The following is a 12050-nucleotide window of genomic DNA, read 5'->3' on the forward strand; positions in this document are numbered from 1 at the left end:
GATGTCGGGGAAACGGCGGTGAATCACCTGGTCGTCATGGAAACAGGGAGCGCCCAAGTCCGGCCAGTAAAAAGTGAGTAAAACTCATTCATGAGCCGCTGTTGACTCGACATCGCCATGACGACCGGATTCTGCAAACTGACTGCAGGTAGGATACTGATGAGTCAGAGCTGCTCCACACGACCACATTCACAAAGGAACGTTTAAACATTTATAATCTGGTGAATTATATTCCTACGAAGACAAACATGACCTTTGACCTCCGTAGGGAAGCTGCAGGAACCAACAGTTGCTGTCAATACATATCGATCACTTTCCATCCGGAGCCGATCCGTTCCAGATTAAAAACATTTAAACCAGCTGGAGGAAAGACAAAGCCATGCGAGCATCAGGGCTGGTGGAGTGGGTCAGCTGAGTGGAACCGACCCAGGAAGCAGAAACGGAACCACCAGATCAGTCAGTCCGGATCCGGACCAGATCCAGACCAGATCCGGACCAGATCCAGACCGGATCCGGACTGACTGACTGAAATGTTCTGATGATGAAGATGACAGATCTGATGGCATGGAGAGAAGCTCTGCAGGGTCCTGCTGCAGAACCAGAACCAGAACCAGAACCGGGTCGCCATGCTGCGTTCGCTGAGCCTCAGAGGAAGCAGGAAGTTACCTGGATGACGTTTCCGTATTTGACGATGTCGCCATGGACCTTCCTGTTCTCCGTCTCGTTCTGCTTCTGCTCCAGGTTGGACGCGTGCTGTAGAACCAGAACAGAACCAGATCAGAACCAGAACCAGACCCGGCAGAACCTCCTCCGCCTGCCCCTTACCTGCAGCTTCTGCAGCAGAACCACGTCGGCGATCTTGTCCTTCTCATGCTTGGCCTGCTTGGCCTTCCAGTACTGCTTCTGGGCCGAGTAGCGGCTCATCGGACACACCTTGAACAGGCAGTCTGGAAAACAACAGAACCGCTTCTAGAACTCTGTGTGGGAAACCGTCTGATCAACAGGAAAAGAACCGAACCCAGAACCGATAACGATGTCAGCTTTAATGACATCACTGACATTATGATCTTATTATTCCTGGAGAAAATGTTTTATTCTTGTAAAGGAGTGAAATTAATCTGGAAGTTTTTTGGTGGGAATTTTCTTCTTTGTTATTTCCCTAAGTTCAGGTCGTGTTGCGTTCAGGTCGCGTTGCGTTCAGGTCGTGTTGCGTTCAGGTCGCGTTGCGTTCAGGTCGTGTTGCGTTCAGGTCGTGCTGCGTTCAGGTCGCGTTGCGTTCAGGTCGCGTTGCGTTCAGGTCGCGTTGCGTTCAGGTCGTGTTGCGTTCAGGTCGTGTTGCGTTCAGGTCGTGTTGCGTTCAGGGCGTGTTGCGTTCAGGTCGTGTTGCGTTCAGGTCGTGTTGCGTTCAGGGCGTGTTGCGTTCAGGTCGTGTTGCGTTCAGGTCGCGTTGCGTTCAGGGTGTGTTGCGTTCAGGTTGTGTTGCGTTCAGGGTGTGTTGCGTTCAGGTCGCGTTGCGTTCAGGGTGTTGCGTTCAGGTCGTGTTGCGTTCAGGTCGCGTTGCGTTCAGGTCGCGTTGCGTTCAGGTCGCGTTGCGTTCAGGGTGTGTTGCGTTCAGGTCGTGTTGCGTTCAGGTCGTGTTGCGTTCAGGTCGTGTTGCGTTCAGGTCGCGCTGCGTTCAGGTCGCGTTGTGTTCAGGTCGTGTTGCGTTCAGGTCGCGTTGCGTTCAGGGTGTGTTGCGTTCAGGTCGCGTTGTGTTCAGGTCGTGTTGCGTTCAGGTCGCGTTGCGTTCAGGGTGTGTTGCGTTCAGGTTGTGTTGCGTTCAGGGTGTGTTGCGTTCAGGTCGCGCTGCGTTCAGGGTGTGTTGCGTTCAGGTCGCGTTGCGTTCAGGTCGCGTTGCGTTCAGGTCGCGTTGCGTTCAGGTCGCGTTGCGTTCAGGGTGTGTTGCGTTCAGGTTGTGTTGCGTTCAGGGTGTGTTGCGTTCAGGTCGCGTTGCGTTCAGGTCGCGTTGTGTTCAGGTCGTGTTGCGTTCAGGTCGCGTTGCGTTCAGGGTGTGTTGCGTTCAGGTCGTGTTGCGTTCAGGGCGTGTTGCGTTCAGGTCGCGTTGCGTTCAGGGTGTGTTGCGTTCAGGTTGTGTTGCGTTCAGGGTGTGTTGCGTTCAGGTCGCGCTGCGTTCAGGGTGTGTTGCGTTCAGGTTGTGTTGCGTTCAGGTCGTGTTGCGTTCAGGACGTGTTGCGTTCAGGTCGTGCTGCGTTCAGGGCGTGTTGCGTTCAGGTCGTGTTGCGTTCAGGGCGTGTTGCGTTCAGGGCGTGTTGCGTTCAGGGCGTGTTGCGTTCAGGTCGTGTTGCGTTCAGGGCGTGTTGCGTTCAGGGCGTGTTGCGTTCAGGGCGTGTTGCGTTCAGGTCGTGTTGCGTTCAGGACGTGTTGCGTTCAGGTCGTGTTGCGTTCAGGGCGTGTTGCGTTCAGGTCGTGCTGCGTTCAGGGTGTGTTGCGTTCAGGTCGTGTTGCGTTCAGGTCGCGTTGCGTTCAGGGTGTGTTGCGTTCAGGTTGTGTTGCGTTCAGGTCGCGTTGCGTTCAGGTCGCGTTGCGTTCAGGTCGTGTTGCGTTCAGGTCGCGTTGCGTTCAGGGTGTGTTGCGTTCAGGTCGTGTTGCGTTCAGGACGTGTTGCGTTCAGGGCGTGTTGCGTTCAGGTCGTGTTGCGTTCAGGGTGTGTTGCGTTCAGGTTGTGTTGCGTTCAGGTCGCGTTGCGTTCAGGTCGCGTTGCGTTCAGGTCGTGTTGCGTTCAGGTCGCGTTGCGTTCAGGGTGTGTTGCGTTCAGGTCGTGTTGCGTTCAGGGCGTGTTGCGTTCAGGGCGTGTTGCGTTCAGGTCGTGTTGCGTTCAGGTCGTGTTGCGTTCAGGTCGTGCTGCGTTCAGGGCGTGTTGCGTTCAGGTCGTGTTGCGTTCAGGACGTGTTGCGTTCAGGGCGTGTTGCGTTCAGGTCGTGTTGCGTTCAGGTCGTGTTGCGTTCAGGTCGTGCTGCGTTCAGGGCGTGTTGCGTTCAGGTCGCGTTGCGTTCAGGACGTGTTGCTTTCAGGTTGCGTTGCGTTCAGGTCGTGTTGCGTTCAGGTCGTGCTGCGTTCAGGGCGTGTTGCGTTCAGGTCGTGTTGCGTTCAGGACGTGTTGCTTTCAGGTCGTGTTGCGTTCAGGGCGTGTTGCGTTCAGGTCGCACTGCGTTCAGGGCGTGTTGCGTTCAGGTCGTGTTGCGTTCAGGTCGTGTTGCGTTCAGGTCGCGCTGCGTTCAGGACGTGTTGCGTTCAGGTCGCGTTGCGTTCAGGTCGTGTTGCGTTCAGGTCGTGTTGCGTTCAGGTCGTGTTGCGTTCAGGTCGCGCTGCGTTCAGGTCGCGTTGCGTTCAGGGCGTGTTGCGTTCAGGGTGTGTTGCGTTCAGGTCGTGTTGCGTTCAGGGTGTGTTGCGTTCAGGACGCGTTGCGTTCAGGGTGTGTTGCGTTCAGGGTGTGTTGCGTTCAGGTCGTGTTGCGTTCAGGGCGTGTTGCGTTCAGGTCGTGTTGCGTTCAGGGCGTGTTGCGTTCAGGTCGTGTTGCGTTCAGGTCGTGTTGCGTTCAGGTCGTGCTGCGTTCAGGTCGTGTTGCGTTCAGGTCGTGTTGCGTTCAGGTCGTGCTGCGTTCAGGGCGTGTTGCGTTCAGGTCGTGTTGCGTTCAGGGCGTGTTGCGTTCAGGTCGTGTTGCGTTCAGGTCGTGTTGCGTTCAGGTCGTGTTGCGTTCAGGTCGTGTTGCGTTCAGGTCGTGTTGCGTTCAGGTCGTGCTGCGTTCAGGTCGTGTTGCGTTCAGGGCCTCGGGGTTAATCGGTGCTCTGGGAGTGCTGACAGGACCCGACATGCAGCTCTGAAGGTTTTCACAGAGCCTGAAGGTTCGGCTGGAAACTCGCCAGCAGACGCTTTGTTTTCATTTCCCTGCGCTGCAACTCGGCCCTCCAGCCGCTTCCTGACTTCCTCCTCTTGTCTTCTGGACCCGTCTTGGTTCCAGAACCCGTCTCAGTCCAGAGTACGACTCTGAACCGAGATCCGGAGCCGTTGTGACGTCTGGACCGGAGGAGTGAAAGGAACCCTGTCAATATTGACTCTCCTGCAGGATCCTGGGTGTTTCCTGCTTCCACTGTGTGTGTTTGTCAAACAGCAGATATCTGTGTGTGTGTGTGTGTGTGTGTGTTTGTGTGTGTGTGTTTAATGTTCTGAGTCGTTGATTTGGTCCAAACGGGTTCGGATCTGTTCCCAGCCACGCAGCTGTTTGTTTTTCACATCAACAAGACGTTAAAAATGCATCTAAAACCAGATTTTATTTCTAAATAAATCATTAAAATACATTTATTTATTATGCATAACTCAAAAAACGAGTTTCAAATCCATATTTTATTATTTTTTTGTGGTAGGACTTTTGCAGGGTCTCGACTTTCAGTTCAAAAATCATTTTTGTTGCTAAACTATCGGATAAACAGACACAGAAGATCCAAACCAAAATATATTTATGGTTCTTCAACCATCAGATTGTTTTCTATATTTCATCTTTCCAGAGTTTCTCTGATCCTGGAGCTTCTCTAGAAATCCGGACTGTGCTAACATTAGCATTAGCTGCTAAATGTTTAGCATGAGATGCTATTTTAGGCTAGCACAGCTGGGAGGCTAAGTCTTTTTAGCACAACTTGAACACAACACTAGTCTTTTCCGATCAGTTTGGAAGCAGTTTGGAACGCAACACTCCCTGAACGCAACACGACCTGAACGCAATGCGACCTGAACGCAGCATGACCTGAACGCAGCACGCCCTGAACGCAACGCGACCTGAACGCAACACGACCTGAACGCAACACGTCCTGAACGCAACACGACCTGAAAGCAACACGTCCTGAACGCAACGCGACCTGAACGCAACACGACCTGAACGCAACACGACCTGAACGCAACACGACCTGAACGCAACACGACCTGAACGCAACACGACCTGAACGCAGCACGACCTGAACGCAACACGCCCTGAACGCAACACGTCCTGAACGCAACACGCCCTGAACGCAACGCGACCTGAACGCAGCGCGACCTGAACGCAACGCGACCTGAACGCAACGCGACCTGAACGCAACACGACCTGAACGCAACACGACCTGAACGCAACGCGACCTGAACGCAACACGACCTGAACGCAACGCGACCTGAACGCAACGCGACCTGAACGCAACACGTCCTGAACGCAACGCGACCTGAACGCAACGCGACCTGAACGCAGCGCGACCTGAACGCAACGCGACCTGAACGCAACACGACCTGAACGCAACACGACCTGAACGCAACACGACCTGAACGCAACACGACCTGAACGCAACGCGACCTGAACGCAACGCGACCTGAACGCAACACGACCTGAACGCAACACGACCTGAACGCAACGCGACCTGAACGCAACGCGACCAGAACGCAACGCGACCTGAACGCAACGCGACCTGAACGCAACACGACCTGAACGCAACACGACCTGAACGCAACACGTCCTGAACGCAACACGACCTGAACGCAACACGACCTGAACGCAACACGACCTGAACGCAACGCGACCTGAACGCAACACGACCTGAACGCAACACGACCTGAACGCAACACGACCTGAACGCAACGCGACCTGAACGCAGCGCGACCTGAACGCAACGCGACCTGAACGCAACGCGACCTGAACGCAACACGACCTGAACGCAACACGACCTGAACGCAACGCGACCTGAACGCAACGCGACCTGAACGCAGCGCGACCTGAACGCAACGCGACCTGAACGCAACGCGACCTGAACGCAACACTCCCTGAACGCAACACTCCCTGAACGCAACACGACCTGAACGCAACACGACCTGAACGCAACGCGACCTGAACGCAACACGTCCTGAACGCAACGCGACCTGAACGCAACGCGACCTGAACGCAACACGACCTGAACGCAACACTCCCTGAACGCAACGCGACCTGAACGCAACGCGACCTGAACGCAACACGACCTGAACGCAACGCGACCTGAACGCAACACTCCCTGAACGCAACACGACCTGAACGCAACACGACCTGAACGCAACGCGACCTGAACGCAACACGTCCTGAACGCAACGCGACCTGAACGCAACGCGACCTGAACGCAACACGACCTGAACGCAACACTCCCTGAACGCAACGCGACCTGAACGCAACGCGACCTGAACGCAACACGACCTGAACGCAACACTCCCTGAACGCAACGCGACCTGAACGCAACGCGACCTGAACGCAACACGTCCTGAACGCAACGCGACCTGAAAGCAACACGTCCTGAACGCAACGCGACCTGAACGCAACACGACCTGAACGCAACACGACCTGAACGCAACACGACCTGAACGCAACACGACCTGAACGCAACACGACCTGAACGCAGCACGACCTGAACGCAACACGCCCTGAACGCAACACGTCCTGAACGCAACACGCCCTGAACGCAACGCGACCTGAACGCAGCGCGACCTGAACGCAACACGACCTGAACGCAACGCGACCTGAACGCAACACGACCTGAACGCAACACGACCTGAACGCAACACGACCTGAACGCAACGCGACCTGAACGCAACACGACCTGAACGCAACACGACCTGAACGCAACGCGACCTGAACGCAACACGTCCTGAACGCAACGCGACCTGAACGCAACGCGACCTGAACGCAGCGCGACCTGAACGCAACGCGACCTGAACGCAACACGACCTGAACGCAACACGACCTGAACGCAACACGACCTGAACGCAACACGACCTGAACGCAACGCGACCTGAACGCAACGCGACCTGAACGCAACACGACCTGAACGCAACACGACCTGAACGCAACGCGACCTGAACGCAACGCGACCTGAACGCAACGCGACCAGAACGCAACGCGACCTGAACGCAACGCGACCTGAACGCAACACGACCTGAACGCAACACGACCTGAACGCAACACGACCTGAACGCAACACGACCTGAACGCAACACGACCTGAACGCAACGCGACCTGAACGCAACGCGACCTGAACGCAACACGACCTGAACGCAACACGACCTGAACGCAACACGACCTGAACGCAACGCGACCTGAACGCAACGCGACCTGAACGCAACACGACCTGAACGCAACACGACCTGAACGCAACGCGACCTGAACGCAACGCGACCTGAACGCAGCGCGACCTGAACGCAACGCGACCTGAACGCAACACGTCCTGAACGCAACGCGACCTGAACGCAACGCGACCTGAACGCAACACTCCCTGAACGCAACACTCCCTGAACGCAACACGACCTGAACGCAACACGACCTGAACGCAACGCGACCTGAACGCAACACGTCCTGAACGCAACGCGACCTGAACGCAACGCGACCTGAACGCAACACGACCTGAACGCAACACTCCCTGAACGCAACACGTCCTGAACGCAACGCGACCTGAACGCAACGCGACCTGAACGCAACACGACCTGAACGCAACACTCCCTGAACGCAACGCGACCTGAACGCAACGCGACCTGAACGCAACACGACCTGAACGCAACACTCCCTGAACGCAACGCGACCTGAACGCAACGCGACCTGAACGCAACACGTCCTGAACGCAACGCGACCTGAAAGCAACACGTCCTGAACGCAACGCGACCTGAACGCAACACGACCTGAACGCAACACGACCTGAACGCAACACGACCTGAACGCAACACGACCTGAACGCAACACGACCTGAACGCAGCACGACCTGAACGCAACACGCCCTGAACGCAACACGTCCTGAACGCAACACGCCCTGAACGCAACGCGACCTGAACGCAGCGCGACCTGAACGCAACACGACCTGAACGCAACGCGACCTGAACGCAACACGACCTGAACGCAACACGACCTGAACGCAACGCGACCTGAACGCAACACGACCTGAACGCAACACGACCTGAACGCAACGCGACCTGAACGCAACACGTCCTGAACGCAACGCGACCTGAACGCAACGCGACCTGAACGCAGCGCGACCTGAACGCAACGCGACCTGAACGCAACACGACCTGAACGCAACACGACCTGAACGCAACACGACCTGAACGCAACACGACCTGAACGCAACGCGACCTGAACGCAACACGACCTGAACGCAACACGACCTGAACGCAACGCGACCTGAACGCAACGCGACCTGAACGCAACGCGACCTGAACGCAACGCGACCTGAACGCAACGCGACCTGAACGCAACACGACCTGAACGCAACACGTCCTGAACGCAACACGACCTGAACGCAACACGACCTGAACGCAACACGACCTGAACGCAACGCGACCTGAACGCAACACGACCTGAACGCAACGCGACCTGAACGCAACGCGACCTGAACGCAACGCGACCTGAACGCAACGCGACCTGAACGCAACGCGACCTGAACGCAACACGACCTGAACGCAACACGACCTGAACGCAACGCGACCTGAACGCAACGCGACCTGAACGCAGCGCGACCTGAACGCAACGCGACCTGAACGCAACGCGACCTGAACGCAACACTCCCTGAACGCAACACTCCCTGAACGCAACACGACCTGAACGCAACACGACCTGAACGCAACGCGACCTGAACGCAACGCGTCCTGAACGCAACGCGACCTGAACGCAACGCGACCTGAACGCAACACGACCTGAACGCAACACTCCCTGAACGCAACGCGACCTGAACGCAACGCGACCTGAACGCAACACGACCTGAACGCAACGCGACCTGAACGCAACACTCCCTGAACGCAACACGACCTGAACGCAACACGACCTGAACGCAACGCGACCTGAACGCAACACGTCCTGAACGCAACGCGACCTGAACGCAACGCGACCTGAACGCAACACGACCTGAACGCAACACTCCCTGAACGCAACGCGACCTGAACGCAACGCGACCTGAACGCAACACGACCTGAACGCAACACTCCCTGAACGCAACGCGACCTGAACGCAACGCGACCTGAACGCAACACGTCCTGAACGCAACGCGACCTGAACGCAACACTCCCTGAACGCAACACGTCCTGAACGCAACGCGACCTGAACGCAACGCGACCTGAACGCAACGCGACCTGAACGCAACGCGCCCTGAACGCAACGCGTCCTGAACGCAACGCGACCTGAACGCAACGCGACCTGAACGCAACGCGCCCTGAACGCAACGCTCCCTGAACGCAACGCGCCCTGAACGCAACGCGCCCTGAACGCAACGCGACCTGAACGCAACGCGCCCTGAACGCAACGCGACCTGAACGCAACGCGACCTGAACGCAACGCGACCTGAACGCAACGCGACCTGAACGCAACGCGACCTGAACGCAACGCGACCTGAACGCAACGCGACCTGAACGCAACGCGCCCTGAACGCAACGCGCCCTGAACGCAACGCGCCCTGAACGCAACGCGCCCTGAACGCAACGCGCCCTGAACGCAACGCGTCCTGAACGCAACGCGCCCTGAACGCAACGCGCCCTGAACGCAACGCGCCCTGAACGCAACGCGCCCTGAACGCAACGCGACCTGAACGCATCGCTGCTGTTAGCCGATGTAGCTTCTGCGTCAGATTTACTGGCGTACCAGAAACGCTGGCATGCAAATTAACATTTTTACAGCGTTAAAATCCTGTAATCAGTTAATTTAAATGATCGGGTTAAAGTCCACGTATTAATTTGTCTCTATCAGAGACGCATTTCAATCGACTGCAAGGAGAAAATCATCCGACTGGATGAAAGAATCGTTGATTCGTTTTACTGATTTAAGGAATTAAACTTTTCCAGAACGTTCTCATTAGTTGCTGATGCCGTTTGTGGACAAAACAAAAAAAAGATTAATTACGTTTGAAGTTTTAACATGTTAAAATCAACATAGTTAACGTTTTGTTTCATTTATTTATGTGCTAAAACCAGATATGTAAATGCAGCATCAGCATTTCTTCCTCTGTTGGACATTAAATCGATTTAAAGCGTTTCGTGTTTGTGGTCATTTGGGATTAACTCGATTATTTTTAGCTGTTAATAATTCAGGCTGTAATTTATTTACATTTTTCCTCCACTTCTCGGCACATGGAGTCAAATCCCTGCAGGATTTGTTTTTATGCCCATTTTCCATGCTGAGCTGCGGAGCTGCATTTATTTTACACATTTTGCTATTCGAGTTATTTTCCAAGTTGTTCATTTGTCATCATGGTGCAGTTTCTATATTTCCTTTCAATCCGTTGACCTTTGACCCTGTTGGACATTTCTGTTCTAGACGTTCTGGGTTTTCTTCAAGCTTTTCGGGACATTTTTCTGGATTTTCCCGCGTTTCTCCTGACAGAACCGGTGGAACTGGGTCGGAACGTTTTGACCTCAAACAGGAAAGTTTAGTCCGACTGAAGGTCAGAAACTCTGAAGTTTCAGCCGTCAGTCTCAGCCTGTGATCCACTTCTAAACTGGACCGGCCCCCCCGGGCCCCGGCGGAGCCGACCAGATGGACCGGCCCCTCGGAACCAGCCGGGCCGGGCCGGGCCCTGGCAGCGGCTGGAAGCCTGGTGGTGCTGCGGCTCCCTGCGGGTCGGAGCTGGACTCGCTCTAAAGGCGATATTTCTGTTCCTCATGCAGCTTTAATGGCTTCCTCTGGTTCTGACCCAGGAACAGTCTGGTACCGGTTCACAGCTTCTCAGACCGGTTCTGACCCATTCGTTATGTCACATATTCCAGCTGAAGAAAAGACTCAGAAACGACACGTTTCATCCTGAAGAGGAAAAATTTAACTTTTCAGTTTTAAATAACTAATTATACATATTGATGATTTAATCTGATTCTTTGAAATCTAAACCGCATTATCTTGTATTTATTCGTAATGTTCCTGCTGCTTTCCTCTCATTGGACCCGACCTGGGGACAAAAAGACGGTTTTCCTGCTGCCTTTAATGCTTTCCTGTCTCTGACAATGTGTGATTCTTAACTTAACCTTTACCAAATGTTTTACAGTGTGAAACGACAACGATGGAAGCAGACGGTGAAACTGATGGAATCATTTGTTTTGGAGAGAGGAAGACGTGCAGGAAGCGGCGTGAGGCTGGGAATCGAACCGACGACCCGTCCTCCGCACACGGAGACGGCCGGAGACCCAAACACGTTTCAACCGTTTTTAATTTGAGGTTTAGGCTGTTTCCCTCCTGATGGTCTGGTCGACCCGGTTCTACTGGACCCAGAACATCTGCTCCACCTCCAGCTGCTCTGAGTCAAACCAACCTGTTCCCCTCCTGGCCTGTGGGGGCGCTGCACCAAGAACCACTGAAGGAAACGACACAAAAACCTCTGAAGACACTGAGAGCAACTTCCTTCTTCACCAGATGGAAACAAGATGGAGGATTTTAGCGGCTGGAGGATTTCTCTTTAGGCTAAAGACCAGGAGCCATTTCTGCTGCTAGCGCTAGGCTAGCATGTTAGCTTTGGTTGTATTTACCCAGAATGCCCTGCGCTGTAGTCTACTTCCTGTTTATTATCTTTATAAATGAACTTATAGAAATAATCAATTTGAACTGAAAGTTGTGAGGAACATTTTTTTCCCTCTAATTTAAAAAAAAAACGTAGAAAATCAGCTAACTGGCCGTTGTCATGGTAACCGGCGACCCGCCCTCAGGCCCGAACCTTTCAAGGTAAAAGCTCGACATTCCTGGCTTTGTCTCTGGATGGAGACAGGAAGCGTTACCTCTGAACTTTTTGGGCGGGTTGTCCAGATCCCCAGCAGCCGGTTCCACGACGCAGCGATCGTCCACCAACCTGCAGAGACACGAGCAGAAACACCTGATGGACCAGAAACCTGCAGACGGCCTCACTGTCGCTTCAGAGAACCAAAGAGAGGCGCAACAACTGAGCAGGAAAAGAAAGAGTTCCGCAATTTGATCCAGAATTAGGAATAAATTCAGTTTTATGATCTGAGAAAGACTAAACATCCAAACTAATGTGCCAAAAAATAGCGGATTTGAA

At 54.4% G+C, this 12050-nt stretch overlaps 2 protein-coding genes across 3 annotated transcripts in view; both read right to left on the reverse strand.

The window, feature by feature from the left end:
* The window catches only part of itpr3 (inositol 1,4,5-trisphosphate receptor, type 3), a 69350-nt gene that overhangs the window by 46158 nt on the left and 11142 nt on the right, over nt 1-12050 (reverse strand). For both annotated transcript variants that reach the window (XM_081609345.1, XM_081609344.1), the window contains exons 2-4: nt 11773-11843; nt 826-947; nt 667-753 (exon numbers count right to left, since the gene is read on the reverse strand). In XM_081609345.1, coding sequence (XP_081465471.1) covers nt 667-753; nt 826-947; nt 11773-11843 — 280 coding nt within the window. The remainder of the gene's footprint in view (nt 1-666; nt 754-825; nt 948-11772; nt 11844-12050) is intronic.
* LOC103468097 (protein tyrosine phosphatase non-receptor type 7) overlaps nt 1-12050 on the reverse strand; it is an 88638-nt gene that overhangs the window by 7825 nt on the left and 68763 nt on the right. The window lies entirely within an intron of this gene.

This window comes from Poecilia reticulata, chromosome 7 (assembly GCF_904066995.2).
Source record: "Poecilia reticulata chromosome 7, P_reticulata-male-v2, whole genome shotgun sequence".
In the NCBI taxonomy this organism is placed as follows: Eukaryota; Metazoa; Chordata; class Actinopteri; order Cyprinodontiformes; family Poeciliidae; genus Poecilia; species Poecilia reticulata.